This window comes from Polistes canadensis, unplaced genomic scaffold (genome assembly GCF_001313835.1).
Source record: "Polistes canadensis isolate GaletaPanama2010 unplaced genomic scaffold, ASM131383v1 scaffold_50, whole genome shotgun sequence".
NCBI lineage: Eukaryota > Metazoa > Arthropoda > Insecta > Hymenoptera > Vespidae > Polistes > Polistes canadensis.
In genome coordinates, this window is record NW_014569597.1 from 881,467 (window position 1) to 900,564 (window position 19,098).

Consider the following 19,098-nt stretch of genomic DNA (forward strand, 5'->3'; position numbering starts at 1 on the left):
GGGCGGGCCGTGTTGCACCGATATCGTAGCCGGTACCACGGCGGTGGTCGTCGTTCGATGCCGGTGGAGAGAAAAAATGCATCCCCAAACGCAGGATTGATAGGTGGTAGTGTGCGCGCTCGCGCAAACTACCATTTTCTCTGTCGTTCTATTTTTCCACTTCGTCTGTGTCTATATGAATGCGTGTGTATGTGCATGCGTGCGTTTGCATGTTTGTTACAGGAAAAGTACGCACGAGGAGGAACGCGATGCGTGCGCCGAAAGAGGTACGCGCGAACGAAGAAAACGAGGGTAAGGGGTGCTAGAAAAGAGAATAAAAAAAAGTAAAAGAAAAAGAAAGAAAAAGATAGAAAAAGAGTGAAAAAACAGCACTGAGAGTGATAGAAGATGAGTAGAACGGAGACGGAAGCTTGGTACTTCCCTATCTACGCACGCTGAGGTGCCGCTCAACCGCCCCAGGGAGCTTACTTTTGCGGAATACGCACACTCCGCGAGAGCTGTTTTAATGCAAAATGTGTTTCTACCCAACACACATCGGCTACTTCTCTCTTGATCCCTGTCTCGCCCATGCTTTATCTTCCTTTCTTCTTCATCTTGTTTTCTTTATTTCTTTCCATTTTTGTTTTTTCTTTTGCTTATTTTTTATCTTCTACTTTCTCTCTCTCTTTCTCTTTATCTTTCTCTTATCGATAATCTATAATTTTACGTTTTATCGTTCACATTTCGCTACTTTTTAGGAAGAATAATATTCGTTAAAAACACCACCACTACCACCACCATACACACATCGGGTCGATTAAATTTAAATATCTGTCGTATTCTTATCTCTCCTCGCTCAATCATTTTCATCTCCAAACACTTTACAAACATCTACCCCGCCCCCTCCCTCACCCTCATATAGACATATTTTATTTTTATTTTTGAAATATCTTTCTACAAATTTACGGAACTTTCAACCCATTGTTTAAGTTTTTTCTCATCATAAATAAGTTTTATATATTCCATTCTCCTTTCCTGTTTTCAGTTACCTAAATGTTAAACGAAAAGAGTAACATTTCCGAGCGCATGACTGTTCTGACGAATGTAAGTAGCATCAACTTGGTGTATTCCTCTCCCCCCAACCCCTGCGCGCCTACTCTCTTTTCCTTTTAAAGCACCCCCAGCCCCACCCCCACCCCAAGCATTGCACCCTTTTTCACCAACCTTGCCCCTCTTCCTCTCCTCTCCACTACTCTCCTCTCCACTCCTCTTTTCTCCTCTTCACTCCACTCTTCTCCTCTCCTGTTCTCTCCTCTCGTCGACCAAACTCGCTTCGCTCTAGCCGCTTTTTTAATGCTAAATGTAGTCCTTTGTTTGTGCGGCTGTGTATGGGAGATTCGGACTAGGCGAGCGCCGCCTCCGCTGGCGGCTCGTGTGAGAGCTTTTTTCAAATGCTAAACGCGCGCTGCTTCGTGCCCATCCTCCCACCATCTCCTCTGTGTCCCGTCGGGCTACGTGTGGCATCTACAGGGTCGTACCACCGAACGAGATACTCGCTCACGCCTAACGCCTACTACTATCTTCAATTGTCTCTTTTTCTTCTTTTCACCCCGACTTCTCTTGTTTTCACCCCCTTTTTTCTATTTTACTATCTTATATTGTTTCTTTTTCTTTCAAATATATAGAAACGTAATTATCAAGAACATCTCGTAGAGTTATCGTCGCCCCCCACTTTCACCCCCATTTCATATCCCATAATCGATTAACGTAACGATGTAACCGATGAACGTAACTAACGCGTTTCGAGTAGATCAACTCATGAGGATCGTCATCGATTTTTCAAGTAAATAAATAGAGAGAGAGAGAGAGAGAGAGAGAGAGAGAGGGAGTGATGAGAGATGAGAGACCACATTCGCGTGAATTAATATTTATTCAAACGCTCTTTTCGAATTCTCGTATCGAGAAGCCATGGGTAACCAGGGAGAACGTTTCTTCTTCGAACATTTGCCGATAGAATCCGGTAGTGGCGTAGAGCTCGGGAAGCCTGGACACCAGGTACATAGGTACATAGGTGAAGAGGCATAGTGCCGAAGTCGAAGGGGGTTGAAGGCAGGGGCTAGGCTTTGCTGGTAGACACGCCAATGTGTGTGGCTCTGTTTTTCGCGTACCGAGCCAGCCGTTCTTTTGTGCCGACCGTTATTGGTATTGGTTAGTGCCGATTTTATCCGCGAGTCGGCGCCAGTATGTGTGAGTATATATAAGTTTGTATTTGTGTTTGTGTGTTTGTTTGTGTGTGTGTATGTGCGAGGGTGTAATATTTTTTACTCTTTCCGAAGCGGCCTCGTACCCTCCTCTCGTGGCGAAGCCCCTCTTCGTCTCTCGAAAGCCGGCACCCCTAACCACCCCCTCGAACTCGAAGCCTCCGCAACCCCTTGCCCCTGGCCCCCTTGCTCTCCACACGGCGAACCGTCGCATTCGTATGCGTGGCTTCGATGGGTATTGATATATTATTCCCAATAGTTCGTGCGCCTTCTCCCTCCTTCTCGCCAGGCAGTAGCGGCCCCCCCCGTAACCCTCGCACACCCCTGCTTGCCTCACCCTCGCTCGCTCTTTCCCGCCTGTACCCTTCGTCGCCCTGGCGTCCCTCTTTTTTTGGCCGCCACTCCGCGTTTTTTTCAATTATAATTCTTTTTCGTATCCAATCAATCATTAGTATTTCCATTGTCCTTCGGTATTTTCATTTGGCGTCGCACTCCTGGAGCGAGATGGAACGACGCGCTCGTACCGAGCTAGAGGACGACCAACAGGGTGAATGTGAGAGAGACAGAGAGAGAGATAGAAAGAGAAAGAGAGAGAGAACGATAGATAGGGAAAAAGAGTGAGAGAAAAAGAATAAAGGGTGGTCGGCACGAACCACCCCACGCATCGAATCCTCTTCCAAACCCCCGTTTCGCGATGTGTGTACGTTCCTGATATAACGATGGCGTCGCCAGCGACGATTCGTTAATGCGATTGAATATTAATTCTCACTTTGTCGACGCCTCTCCACTTTCCCGGATTTTTTCCCGCGTCTGCCAGACAAACCACCGGGATAGTGACGTATACCCATCACCGATGACATGTCTCATTGACGGCCAGTATAATTGATAGCTTGCTTTCTCCTTCGTGAAAGCACACCTCGCGAGTCTCACGGGTAACCCTCTTGTTAAGGTCTACTATACTTCCTATTTTATCATTTACAATAATACTTGTACCCGGAGACTAATCTTTTGTGCTTTGCAGTAGCCGCTCGGAGACGTAAAGGATGATGCCTCGTGGTTTAAAATTATTTACAAAAGATTTTACTTCTTGGACTATCTTCAAAATGTTTGGATAAGATGTTAATAGTATTGCTGATATTTCGTTGTTAGATTCAAAATAGATAACAACGCGTACAAATTCATTGTATTCGCAAAAGAAATCGTTTCTTTTTGAGATCCTCATAAAAAATATTACAAATCTGATAATCATGGAGCGTGACTAAAATAAAAGAAAAAAAAAAAGAAAAAGAAAAACTGAAGAAAGGTAAGCATTCAAAATATGAAAGTAAGTAAAGTAGATAAGACTCCGAAATTTGAATCGTTGACTCTTTCGTTTATCCACGAGGGATCTACGTAAGCGAAAAAGTTTTCACGTGGAAAAAGACTTCTACCATTAAAAAAAAGTATCCTTCTGGAAGTTGAAGCCAGGTCCTTAGAGTGGTGGCTCCCTTTCTATCGAATGAGAGTGGGAGGGAGGAAAACGGAAACGAGGAGAGAGCAACAAGTGCCAAAAAATCGCTCGACAAGCGTCGCAAGTTCGGAAGTCGTTTCTGAAAACGGAACGGAACGTTCGTTCTAACACTTTCTTTCACATAGAAATACAGAGAGAAAATCTAATATATATATATGTATATGTATATATCTACGCGCATACGTATTATACATATACATATATATATACACGCACATGGAATAGATTCGCGTAAAGTAGGAGAAATAACGACTTGAAAAATGTAACGGACTGTTTCAAATGCGGTCTCGCGTTATCAGCGCTCACTTTAGCACCTGAAAATTGCCTCGCGCTTTTTCAACGCGCGACGCACTTAATAAAACATGCTCGTTCCTATTGCTCTCTCTCTCTCTCTCTCTCTAACTAGTTATCTCTCTCTATCTATCTCTCTCAGTTAAACCTCTCCAACCACTCTCCTCTTCGTCTCGTTTTATCCTCGTTCTCTCATCCCACCCTTTTACCATCTCTTTCTTTCTCACTCGGTTACATTCTCGAATACGTGGCCTCCCCGTATACACATACACCGATAAAAAGAGACGAAAAGGGAATGAGTGGGAGAGGAAGAGAGAGAACGCTAGCACGGGCACGGTTTACGTTCCCACTCTGTTTTCCTTTCCATCCCTCCTCTTTTTCCCTTGGTCACGCTTCAACACCTTTCCCTCATCCTCGCCTCCTCCTCCTCCTCCCGCGAGTTTTTTGCGCTATATCGAGTACGGGTCTCTCTTTTTCTTCTTCTCTTTCTTTTTCTCTCTCTTTCTTTCATTCATTCTTCCTCTTGCAACTCTTCTTCATCCTCTACCATTCCAATCTACCTCTTTCTCTCTCTCTCTCTCTCTCTCTCTCTTTCCCTTTTTTCTCTTCATCTCACTCTCTCGTTTACACTTTCGTGCTTGCTCACCCTTTCTCCTACTATACCCGTTCGGTCTTTCCACCCTTCTGCACCCTCGCGTAACACACCGCACAAGTTTCCAACTTGTACACCGGCACGGCAACCGAATAAATGTCTCTTCTCCTTGCTTCGATGCTTCTCTTCTTCCTCGTCCACGCTTACCTCGTTCAACACCGGAAAGCGTTACGTGGACCAAACGAACTTCGTCCAATCGAAACTTAAAGAAGAAACGAGTCGAAGATTCATCGATCGATTCGATCGATCCATCCCTTGCTAACTAATTTGTCTTACCTAAACCTTATATGTATAATACCTAAACGATACACACTAAAAGAGAAATTAAGTATCGTAACTTGGGTCGATGATGAATATTTTTCTCGCGATGAATAAAAAATAAACTAAAATAAATAAATAAATAAATAAATAAAAAATAAACATTATTTTCTCCTCCGGAGCAACGATAGATACACGGTGTCGATATTAATGGCTACCTGATAATTTGCGAATTGCGGAACGAAAGGGAAAGAAAATAGGAGAAAGAGAGAGAGAAAATTGGTCCGCGATGGGTCCGACCAGTTCCAATTTCCATTCTGTGTGATCAAAATAATAAAAGAACAAACGGATTAACGAACCAATACCTTTGAATGAAACTAATAAAAGAAGCAGCGACTAATCCGTCACGGAATAAATCCCAAACTAAAACATCGAGACGGAGAAATGTGAAAATCGAAGAATAAGAGAAAAAGATATGAATATCAACGATCGTGTTTTTTGTTTTTTTTTTTTTTTTTTAGCAAACGCACATTTTACGCTATTATTACACGAACATTACTAATACATATCCGTGATTTATCTCAACATTATACAGTAGCAATTTACAAGCATTAGAATATTTTATCACAACTACCAAAGAACAAAATTGATAAATTTGTTTGACATCAAAATGATACTAGAAATGAAAATCGATAAAAAGTATCGAATATGATAGAAAAACGATAAAGAAGAGAAATAAGCTGGTTAATGCTCGATAGGAGGAGGATAGCTGCTAAAGCTGACGTTCTCATTAACGTTTAGGCAACTTTTGTCGGATTAAAGTCAATTGTGTATGTGTGTGTGTGTGTGTGTATAAGTTGTGTCTATGTAAGAGGGGTGTCTTTCATTAGCAAAAGTAGAAAAAGGAAAGTAAAAGGTCCGTGCGTTTCGTAGAACCGACGTGAAACATAGGCGTGGACAAACGAGCGGAAAAATGGCGGGGTTTGGAAATGAGATTTGCTGGTAAACCGACAATTTATCGTAGGTATCTGCGAAAGCATCTCTTGACGTTTCTCTGACCAGAGTTATAATTAATACGCTCTCGTCACAGAGCGCGCGCTTCGACCAATATTCCGTGGGACGAGTGTCCCCCACATACACGTATACGTGTAGATACAATACACGAACATATATCTAAGTGCGCGTACACACACACATTTATCTACATATATATATATATATATATATATACACATGTGTATATATTTGTGTATATATCAATATGTTGGAGGATGTTAACAAATACGTAGAAACGTACGCACGTACACATACAGAGGCAAGGGTCTCTAACAACACGCGAGTGACGTCGCACGCGCGCAGACCGACGCGTAACCGGTTGTTGATTAAGTTTGAATGACTGATGCCGCAAAAACACATTAAAACTTGAATGAGTACAGATGAAAATTTAGTCGCTAGGAATCAAGAGACCGCAGAGGCAAATGGCCTGGCAGCCGCACATAGTCCACGGCTTGTGGACCCTCCGTCTCTCTCTTTCTATCTTTCTCTCTTTCTCTCTTTCTCTCCATTACTATCTCTCTTTACCTCTCCTTCCTCTCTTTCACGCTCTTGTTCGAATACCTATCGAAATATTGGCAACCGAAAAACGCTCACCGATTGCTATATCTCCTGTTGGGCAACCGTTTCGTCTGGCTGGTCCACCGCAGTGGAAACAGAACGTACACCACCGCGATGGTTTACAACCATAACTTTTTTCTCAAAGATCGAGCCTAATCTATTTTCAAAAGACAACTTTTTCATCGATTTATATATATATAAGTACATATAAGAACTGAGAAATTGGACATTCTTAAATGTTTAAGACTGTTGGATACTTTTCATTGGATACCATCGATCGTTAAACGTTACTTTGGACGAATGAAGGAAACTATTCGATTCGTAAGACCTTAATTGGCCGAACACTCGTTTCTCTCGTCGATGATAGTTATCCTTTTCTATCTCTCTATCCTTCCAGTTAGTCTCCAAATCGGGTATATATCCACAAGTCCACCAAGAATCCCATCTGCATTCGGTTACGAGCACGATCCATCTTGCGGCAGCGAGAACACGTCCCGTGGAATTCTATCTTTCTCTCTCTCTCTCTCTCTCTCTCTCTCTCTCTCTTCCCCTTTCTCTTTCCCGCTCTCTCACTCTCTCTATCACACTATCTCTATCTATCTATCTCTCTCTTTATCTTTCATCCCTTCTACTCGAAACAATTGACCACTCCGGGACGATCAGCTCGATCTCGTAGTCTCGTAAATACATCGTCGAATCCGATGGGTCGGTCATCGAAAAGGATGGAATCCGATCGAAATGGACGCCGCCATCGTTGCCATCTCTCGAGATATCGTGTGCCTTTCGAAGAGAGAGAGAAAGAGAGAGAGAAAGAGAGAGATGATCGTTTCATTCTAATAAAAATCGTCAACCGGATCGTATCTCACGCTACCGATTACTACCACCACTACTATCACTATTACTATACTACTACTACTACTTCTACTACTACTACTATTACTCTCTTTCTCTTATTCCTTAGTCTCTCACTTAGCTTACAATCTATCTATCTCTCTTTCTCCTTCTCTCTAACTCTCCAATGTCCAATCGGAGTCTACCATCGGCACTTAATGTATTCAAATGTAAGCGGTAGTAGTGTTTATGTCTTGACATTGCAAATTGTCCCGGCTATGCCATAACTTATAGTAATCGCTGTGCGCCGGAGTAATTATTTATACTCTGTGATATAGCGCACACTGGCTTTCGTACTTCGGGTTATTCTCTATCTCTTTCTCTCTCTCTCTCTTTCTCCTTCTCTCTCTTTCTCTGTGTCTACAACGTAGAAGAATCTATAGGAGTAATACGTATATCTATGTGCGTGAATATATATCTATATACATAAATGCGTTCATGAATGCGTGAGAACGAAGGATATGAGAGTTTGGTTCGACGTGTGCGTGAAGAATATCTCTCCCTGGTTGGAGAGACGTACAGGACTTGATATTAATCTCCAATCTGCACGCACGAATCGGGCGACTTCGATGCCACGCATCCACCAACGAGCTACTCTCTCTCAGATCGATGTACCTACCCCGGAGGAGATTTCTTCGCGCTCTTAGTAAAACATTCTTTTTTTTTTTTTTTATATATATATATATCTTTTTTCTTTTTATTACTTTTTTTTTGTCTGTATTTTTCTTGTTTTTTTTTTCCTACTCTCTTTTCTTATTACACTTATCATCTTTATTTTTCGATCTGGATAACGAATTTGTCCCGTCTCCTTGTTGCACAAATTTCTTCGTCGTTTCTTTTCTCTCTCTCTCTTTCTCTCTCTCTCTTTGGTTCTTTTTTTTTGACATCATCGAGTCTCTAGTTCATTTTAATCGAGTGTATACTTCGTCCGTCTTTTTCTTTCATTTAATCCTTTCGATCGATAATCAACCTTCGTAATATACTAGATTCGTGTATTTTCTAACGAACGTTAAAGCTAATTGATATACAATTTTTAGTACATTCTGTATTGCTGCGATTATAATTTATATAAATAAGTTTTTTTTATCTTTGTTAGAGATCTCTTTTAAAGTTAGTTTTAATTAAGATTTAATACTATCATTATATTTTTTAGTTTTTATTCTAAAGTGTTAACAATACGATTTTTATATGAAAAATATTGATAATTAATTTAGTATTCATTAACGAGGAGAAAACCAAGTTGATAGAATAGCGATTTTTTTTTAATTCTATATAATCATAAGGGTTCATCAGAATCATACCATCGTGCAAACAGTAAGACTAAAAAATTAAACGTTTCAAAGAAAACAAAGGGACAAGTTTAACATGTATTCTTATATACCAGTTCGTTTAAGATCGACAAATAAATTATAAAAAAAATATACATACATGAATGTTTTACATCGAACATGAAACGAACAGGTATGTATATAAGAATGCATGAGAAACTTCAATCTTTGTTTTCTCGGAAACGATTGAATATTGCATCTTACTGTTTTCACAATGTATGATCCTAATGAACCCCTACAACTGTAGAGTAATTTAAATAAATTGATGTCCTGTCAACTATGCTGTCCTATTGTATGTTGGATAATTTGAAAAATCGCGGCAAGTATTTGCGTCGGACGTTCCTGGTGCCATCTCTCGGGTTGCGTTGAAAGCAAACGTTTTAGATTCAAATAAATTGTTGGAAAAGTTACGTCGTATATAATTATTATTTTTTTAAGAGAAAAAAAAACAACAACAACAATTACATTCATACTCGCGTAGAAAATACGCGCGTACGATATAAATATATAAAAAGAATATAAAGTATAAACGATTAATTAATACATTATTATTGATCGATACTTATCGTTGAAATGTATCCGTGGATAATTAGCAGCGTTTAATTTCCTCTTTGGTCTTTAAAAAAAAAAAAAAAAAAGAAATAAATGTTCAACGAAACGGATACGAAGGATAATAAAATAAACTATTTCTCTAGACACGATAAACACTGACTTGAATTTCTTGAATAACGCTTATAAGAGTAAAGCAGCGAAGTATCCGAGGTTTCTGTCGATAAATCAGTTCAAGCATTGAGTCGATGAGAGAACGAGGGGTAGTTTTGCGGTGTAACAGGTGGTTGAAATTCTCGTTCGCCTGTACCTTTTTACTCCTTTATCAGCAAAAAAAGAAGGAATAAGTTCCAGCTTATGAACCGGAGCGCGTTTAATGCTCCTTAAAAGGGTAAAGCGTCTCCCGCCCGATAACTTTTTCAACAAAGCCGATGCGAAACTCTCTCTCTCTCTCTCTCTCTCTCTCTTTCTTTCTTTCTTTCTTTCTTTCTCTCTTTTTTTTTTCTTTTTTTTTTTTCTTTTTTCCTTTTTCTTTCTCTATCTTTTTTATTTTTATCTTCCTTTTTTCTTTCTTTCTATCCCCCACCCCGCCACTTTCTTTTTCACATTTTCTCTATATACCCTATTAGAGATATTAAAAGAGACATTAATTTGATAAACAAATGTACAACTCTCTACAAATAGTTTATTTCAATATTATGCTACACGTATCACAAAACTCTTAATTCTATATACGCTTATAACGAGAAACATTTATGATTTATTTCAATCATCGTTCGTTAATCCTAAATTAATGATTAAGTTAAATTAAATTGTTAACTATTTACAGAATTGTACACGAGCGAGGCTTATTGTTAATATGAATTAAGTGACTCTTAAGTCTTATAATGTAGGTTGTCGATTTAACAATTGAATGGCAACTTTGATATTTATAAAATCCTCATGAAAAGTATTTGTTTGATTTCTCATGTGTGTTCACACACACAAAAAAAGAAAGAAATAATAACCTTTCGTCTTTTTTTTGGCACAAAATCGAAATAAATTATTGTTCTATTATAATGATAAAATAGTAATAAAAATTTTGTCTCTTTTGTTTTTTTTTTTTATATGTATTACGAGGTAAAGAATTTTAGTAATAAGGAAAAGAAAAGAACTAATTTTAAATAATAAATAAAATCGCAATTCTCTCATATAACGTAAATAAAAATATAAATAAAACATATAATTAACCCTTATCGATCGTTAACTTTTTATACACGATTTTCCTTAATTTGCAGCTGGTTTCGATAGATATTCGAAAAAGTTTTCAGTATTATTATAACGTTTATGTTAAAAATTATTTTTGTAAAAAAGTGTCACACGAAAATATATGAATTTTAAATAATTATTTATAAGTTCTTAATGTACGATATTTTTTGAAACAATTTACAACATGAAGGAATGCTTTTCTGTTGCACGTTTCACAAAAGTATATTGTTATTTTGCTCGAAATGAAGTAATATTTTATAAGTATAACTTTTCTTTTTTTAGAATGTAATAAGATGTGATTACTAGTCTCATCACTAGAATTAAAATCACTTTGAGAATAATTTTTGAAACATTTGATGCCATTATCACTATCGAAAATTATAAAATTTTCTTTATTTATTGTTCGGATTAAATTAATTGAAAATTGACTACGAAAGGTATTGATATATTACTGGAGATATTAATTGCTTTGTTTCTGATGCTTAATTGACAAGACAATTGTGCCCATATTTTCTGTGCCCACAGACAATGAATTTTGACAGGATCTGTCTTGTCATCCCCACATTACATACGATCGTAGCAACAAAGTACTGTTGTCACGTAAAAGATAACTTACTACCGTTATGGGTTAACCCATTTGAATTTATAGATCAATTATAAATACTAATCTTGGATAATACGATCGATGATAATGTAAGATTTTGATACGTCATTTTGTTGAAGGAGAATAAAAAAAAAAATCACAAAAAAATACATTTCAATTCAATCTATTTCAAATCAAGATGGAGATCGGACTACCATGGTCTCCACATATCTCCATTCGATGAGGATGGACCAGCAGAATTCGAAAAAACATGTGAGGTATTGGTATTAGAACGATTTGTATTAAAACTAGTCGAGGATGATGAGTTTATTGTTTGATCCTCTGTGGTAACACCATGACCATTTACATTTTTCTTTTCGTTAGATGATACGAATGAAGACGACGTTTCGTCATCTATTTTTTGTCTTTTTTCAGGAATTATTAATAGCCTATTGGAAGCGGTTCTTTTGAGATCGTTGCTGCTTAGAGATGAACACGGACGATTGTATGCCCTATCGGTGATAACTGAAAGTGGTTGTCGTAAATTACTCATCGTAGCGATAGAATCCACCTGTTCGGTAAAACTACGAATCTGTTGTTCTTTCCTTCTGTTATCATGAATTCCTGGTCTAATATCAATTGACGTCGATAACAAAGGTGATTTTCTGTCGCTGGTTGAAGTGATCTGAAATTTTTGCGTTTCCGGTGAACTGGTAAAACTTTTACCGCTGCTGGAACTTTGTTCGGGGGCCTTGAATTTCGTGTTTTGATGTGTTTGCTGGTAACATTCCATTTGAGGATTTTCTTCACCGAAGCTAGACGTAGACGTTGACGGACTTTCCAGTGGACTGCGTGCTCTTTGTACCGATGAAAAAGCAGACGATGCTATCGTCCTAGATATTGATTCAGGTATAGGTGGGAAAAATGAAAAGTTTGTAGACATTGCTGCTGATTGGGGAACTAACAGTGCTAACTCTCCTGTCGGAAGTCTACTAGGTATCAACTGAACACCGTTAGGTATCTGTATCCGTGCACTAGCATTATTATTCTCATCTCCATTGGCTAGATCGCTGTGGTAGCCGACCTTTACCTCCGGGTAGAGACGTTCCGGCATGTAGGGCACGTAATGGCTGTAGAACGGTCCCATTTGCTGGAGATTACTAACGTAATTGTTCAGGTGCGATAGCAGACGCTGTTTCACACCAGGATCGACGTTCTCTAGGTTGCTGACGTACCGCGATACTTCCATAGCACATTCGGAAAATCCGGAACGGAATTTCGTTAGTACTGCTGGGTCCGTTGCTACTGCAGTATTCAATTGCTGACGCTGTACGGTTTGTAAGTGTTTCACGGTCATCTCGAGAATATCGGCTTTCTCGATCTTTGAGTGTCTCGTCGGCTATAAGAACAAACAAAATCGTTTCATTAGAATATATTTGTATTTTAAATCTTTCAATTAAAAATAACTTTTTGAAAAAATTAAAAAATTATCTTCCTTTTTTTTGTTAATAGACTCTTACAAGAGATGAGATTCTTTAATCTTATCGATTAATGATATTTTATCGATAATAGATAAGTACTACCGTTGGTTGGTAGCCAGAAAAAGAACAGTATGTTACGTCGTGCTAGCAGGTATCTATATTATCAACTGATGGTAAGACGAGTAATTTAAAAACACTCATAGAAAATACAATGTCTCTTCGGAGATCAGTAAACATTTCTGCCTCGAGCATCGCTCTTAGATATAAAAGGCGAATACCGATCATATATCAAAGCAATGACCAGGCAACGCCCATGTAATTGAGTCTACCTAAGTTATTACCATAATGAGAGACCTGAAACGTCAGTAGCTTACAACTTATTTTATTGTGAGCACTAAAGCATGTGATTTAGATTCAGCAATATTTTTAAATTGTAATATCGCCAATGTCGTACGTGACTATTAACTGCATTCTGGAGCAATAATCGAGATTATTTATTGTACAGTCATGAAAGATCTTTATTTATCGTTATCACCTGATTATACAATTAATAGTCTATATATGTATTATATTTAATATACATTAAAAAGTAACTAAAAAAAAGAAAAAGAAAAAGAACATTAAATAAATCAGATCGATCTAGGAAAAAAAGGTCTTGGAAAAACTGTGGGATCGAGTGAAATTGATCTTCTCATGGGAACACATTTGAAGAATATATCCCTAAGAAGGTTTTAGGATTCTACTAGAAAACCTGCTATTCGAGAGCGAGTTATATTATTCGAAAAGAAGCCCTTTAACACAGTTAAGTCGAAACTCTATTGTATCCTTTCGTCCCATTGATATGAATCCATTCATAATTTATGGTTTTATTTTCGAAAATTTCTGACGATTCAAGGTACTCTCACAGTTCGACAACAACTAAGCTCGGTTTATTTGTCAACAATATCACAGATCATAGAAACACTTTCACATACGTAATATTAATAGATATTCTTTTATCAGGATACTCTTTGAAATAATTAATATATTAGAAAAAGTCGATTCAACAATTGAAATGAAAAAGTTACAATTTTCCAAATTCGATTTCCGGACGGACCGTGGTGCACCTGCTAAAGCAAAGCAAACCAGGGAAGGAAGAAAACAGCTCGTCTTCCTCTTTTTTTTTCGCGTAGAACGTGAAGGTGGATCCTTAAAGATGATACGGTCAACAAAAGGGAGACTGGAACCTGAGATGAGATTTTTTTTGCCCTTGGTAATAATTATTTCGTGGTTCCCACGAACGCGGGGGGCGTTTCGTATGGACGAAAGTGTATATGTAAGAAAGAGAGATATATATATATATACTCAAGAGAAGAAAAAAGAAAGAGAAAGACAAAAAGAGAAAGAGAGAAAGAGAGAGAGAGTATATGTGTGTGTGTGTGTGTGTGTTGAACGGACAGACAACGGAGGTAAGCAGGTAGCGGAAGTCATCTGGACGAAAGAGAAGAGAGAACGGTGAGAGCGTCTCGCCTTGTTACATAGCCTGTCTGAGAAATCAATCTTGAAGGATCGTGTTACGCGGCGGGGTGGAGGGAGAACTGCCAGGATCTTCCTTCTTTTACGTGAAATCGAGGAAGTTGCCAACGGGATGCATCCTTTTTCATTTTCTCTTGTTATTTTTTTTCTTTTCTTTCTTCGTCTTCTTCTTCTTTTTTCATCCTTTTTCTTTTCTTATTTTAACCCTAACCGAAACGAGACATAATAACCCAAACACCCTCCACCCACCCTTTTTTTTTTTTTTCGTTATAACAGGAAACGTTCTTGGTAATAAATAATTGCAAATAACAAAAATTGCACGGATCGTTAATTATTATAGATTTAAATGATTAATAAGAATAAGGAACATTTTCGTATTATGTGTCTTCGATATAATTTTAATTATAATTGAGCCCGGTATATTTGAACGATCAGGTTTGTTTGCTTTGTTAAAGGGTCCCCCTTCCTATACTATTCATTCCCACGCTTTTAAATAAGTAAAATCTTAAGACAAAACCAATTCCAACGAGTGGTTCTGGACCAAAGTTTTTAAACGGATGGCGTTGTGGACGGACGTTATAAGAAAATAAAGAAGAAGAAGAAGAAGAAAAAAATGAAGAAAGATTTTTCGAAAGGCTTTATCAAATACTTTTATTTCGAATCCATTATACGAATTACTTTCAACGATAACGACATAGATCTGAGTTGTCTTATTATCCACATTATAATAATTATCTAAAAAATTATGATTCCATCAAGATAATTAGAATTGAATTAATTATTACGTGAAACAATATTATGAATTTTTTTATATTAGTTCTATTTAAAAAAAAACGTTTCGATCCTCTTATTTTGTTTTTTTCTTTTTTGTAATATTTAAGAACTTAAATTTGAGCGTACATTGCACGTTCCTAACGATCGCTAGATCACGCGTTATGATTATAAATGAAATTGAAACCCTTTGATTTACTTTTCAAAGAAATCGTTAATCTTATCGCAATTTCGATATGATTTCAATCGTAATCCCTAAATTGAATTGAATTTATTCTCTGTTATTAATCGTATATATGTATATAATTTTATATGATTTTTTTTGTCGTCTCTTCCATTCTTATATTATAACAAGTATAATATAATAATAATGTTGCAATATATATACAATATACAATTTCATGTATTGCACAAACAACTTTTTTTTCCATACAAAGGAATATAATACAAAATAATATTATTATAATGTTCTACTTTCCAATCTACACCGTAAAACGATGTGTCCTTTATCTTTATCGCTCGTTTATTTATATATTTTCTAGCCAACTCATTACGCTAATCAACTATAATTTACTTGAAATTGTGAAAATACGTTTATTGCTCGATCTCGAACAGACTCTATCAATAATCCAAATACAAACATTTATAAGTACTGCTAATTTTGAATCATAATCGTTAACCTAGAATAATCTAGGATTTTGTGAATTTCGAATTCTCTTATACACCTACGACGTAGTAATGAAATAAGAGTGGGGAGAATGACACACAACGATGAGCAGTAATCTCGTAATATCATTGGATCGCTTTGCTGATGTTGTCGTTTATTATGAGAGTTCTAAGTTCATTTAGTTTCATTAAAGTAATCTAAATATCATACGTGAAAAGACAATGAATAAATAACTTTTAGAAAATATTATTATATCATTTTTAAATAATAATAATCGTACTGTCGCATGTCTGTGAATCACTCGATCAATGAAAGAAACGTAAGTTTGTGTGCGCGCGATAAGTGAATCCAATCGCAACGACGTATAAGATTAAAAGCTATAATTTCGTGGTACTAAAAAGACTCCGTGAAAGGTCAGCCTTAAAAACTTCCGCAAACAAAAGGACAATCTATTGGAAAACGAACGAAAAGGACCAAAACTTTACGGCCATCTACAAGGACGAATAGAATTTCCACTGTCCAACACGGTTCGATTTTTGTTTGTAATATTACAACTATAAAAAAAAAAACGTTTCTTAAATAATACTCTTTATCATTTCCTCGTAATTTTCTACATTTTCTTCTATCATGAAAATAAATAATATCTTAAATAATATCACTCTAAAAATAATGTAGATTATAATATATATCTTAAGTGATTCTACTTACATCTTTTTTTAACGCTTCGAGAATAAGATTTTTTAATTCGTCCAGGCATTGATTTATTCGTGCTCGTCTTCGTTTTTCCATGATCGGTTTGTTGTTCTGAAATTTGTATATTATTTGTTTTAATAACAATAATAATTAATGGTAATCAAAAAAGAGAAAATTATTCGTCTATCACGTTGTGTGTGTAAACACGATTCCCGCGTAAATTGTGTAGCAAAGAAAAATCAAATAAAAAGAAAAATAATGTCGGGAAAAATTATTCGTAACGAGTGGTTTATCGGGGAATACTGCAGATTAATAAAAAAAAAGAAAAAATTAAAGATGAATGTAAAATTATGTATATATATATATACCCTTCTAAGTTCTGCTTTGGTCATTCCTTGCTGTGATTGTTGATCAAAATCCTCCTCGCTCGCCGACATTTTGTAATTATTGTAATCCACCATTTATGAAAAATATGTGAAACTCAAAATCACACAACACTATTTCAATCGAATATTTTGATTGTTCATTCGAGTAGAGTGCAACGCTTTTGTTATTGCACTTATTCTCGATTTTAATGATACATTGTACGAGCACTCACACATCACACAGACAGTATTATTATTCTTTGAATTTTAAGCGAGAAAAATATTTCCACATTTTGATTAAGTAATTTGTCGAAGTTGTTTTCAGGTGAAGAATAAGAATCTTTCGAAACTAAACAGAACAACTTCTCGCTTAGGATATTTCAGGGTAACTGTTTGACGTTTCGATTTGGAAGACCGCATGCCGATGCACTCACAGGCTCAAGGAGTGGGGTGAGGTTTTCCTCAGGAGTTGGGGAGAGGGTACACTAAGAGTGGGGAGACTTTCGGTCCTCCTGAGACCTGTTGATGTGTGGGAATTCACGCCGTCCTCCAGGGGTATATCCAATTCGTCATAGTACATAAGCTCTATTATAGCTTTCCTTTTTTTTTTTTTTTCAATAAAAATAATAAAAAACATTGAACATAATTTCTATATTAAAAATATATATATATTTTTTTTTAAATAAATCTTTTTAAAGATAAAAATCGTAAACATACATTGTTATAATTCTTTATAATAACTTTAATATTCAGTTATATATATAGTTAATATATATAATCTAATTATAATTTAAATATATATTTAGTTATATATGTAATTATTTATAATAACACTAAAATGTGTCATCCATTTGAAAAATTAATATTAATTAAATTATAAATATGTTTTTGTGTTTATGTTGTACTATTAAAAAAAACTACTAAAAATTAATAGAATTTATTTAAAAAAAAAATAAATAAAAATGGAAGAGTAATGGAAAGCATGCATAAGGTATAGGAGCGGCAAAGCGTAAAGACACGCAATAGAAAATCATCTGATAGAGAAGGGCACACACACGTTTGCCCCTTGTAACAACGTATGGGTGAATGTGCGCACGTCATAAGTGTGGCCAGCGTGCGCAATGCGATCCGAACGCAATGTGCACGAATGCACGCGAGGTAAAAAAGGGGTCTCCTGTGGGAATTCTCTTACAACGTTTAAACATTTGTTTGAACGAAAAAAATACACACCGCTAGGAGGACGTCGTGTGTATCCGCACCGATAATACACGTTTCTTTCTTTCTTTCTTTCTTTCTTTCTTTCTTTCTTTCTTTACATCGTGAGCACGCAACTTTTGTCCTCCTTTTAAGAAATGTACGAATAAATTAAAAATTAGGTTACCTGTTGTTTTAATTGTATTAATAAATATTTTTCATTACAATCATTGTACTTATTTTGTAGTACTATTTTTACAAGTTCCAATCTGATACAAAACGATGACAAAAATATTAAATTTTTGAAGGACAATTAAGAAAAGTTTTAGACTGATCGGTGTTATGCTTGTGCATGATCTAAAACTCCGTAAAAAAAAAAAAAATCTATTGTAAAAATAATACACCGATTATGTGTAAATATTAATGCATTGTATTCTATGAGCATGTGTAAGAAAGTAAGGTTAAAAGACTGATAAGCAATAAAATGTTCATTGAGAGAGAACTTTTTCTTTGTTGAGAAGATCAATAATTATCTGATTTTTGAATAGACGGATAAAGTTTTATGGCTTGCCATGATCACTTCGTTAAAAAAAAAATGCTTACTTTTCGATACTCAACAAATGTTTTTAAGGTCGATGCTATAAAATAAAAACTCTGTAGTTCGTCTTTTTACGATGATTTCTTTGTGCTATGTAAGCAGGTAAAAAATGGTACGAAAATGATGACTATTATAGTATAGACGGAAAATACCGTAAGAAAACTAACGTTGTCATTTGTTAACGATTGTGTCTTTTTTTTTCGAACTCGTCGGAAAAATAAAATAAAATTTCGTTTTTTTAGCAAGCATTGATTTATTTGAACAGTTTGAGTGTGGATAAATTTTTAAATCGTGTAGAAAATATAAAATAATATTTCACAACAATCGTTTAGAGTAATTTTAAAAAATTCGAAGATCAACATTTATTTACCGAACATTCAATAAAATACTTGATAAGTGCTTAAAAATAAAACAGCTGTTTCATGAAGACTTTAAAAAGTTTAGCATTAATACTACTCGTGAAAAAAAAAAATAAAGAAAAAGCTTAGGAGTATGAGAATCGAGCAGATGTAGATGCAAATCTAATAAAAGTCAAAGTGCCAGACGTAAACTTGAAAAATCAAGATTTGTGAGTTAACAAGATGAGATTATCGGATAAATCACTTCCGATTCGTTTGGTCAACATACCGTACCATGATTACACGATTACA

At 36.1% G+C, this 19,098-nt stretch overlaps 1 protein-coding gene across 1 annotated transcript; it reads right to left on the reverse strand.

The window, feature by feature from the left end:
• Window positions 1-10,000: 10,000 nt before the first annotated feature.
• Window positions 10,001-17,038, reverse strand: LOC106785444 (protein deadpan-like). Its single transcript, XM_014745926.1, has 3 exons — window positions 16,660-17,038; window positions 16,307-16,402; window positions 10,001-12,563 (listed from the first exon to the last, which is right to left on the reverse strand). The coding sequence occupies exons 1-3, from the start codon at window positions 16,750-16,752 to the stop codon at window positions 11,376-11,378; spliced, it is 1,377 nt and encodes a 458-aa protein (XP_014601412.1). The 5' UTR covers window positions 16,753-17,038; the 3' UTR covers window positions 10,001-11,375.
• Between the last annotated feature and the right edge of the window lie 2,060 nt (window positions 17,039-19,098).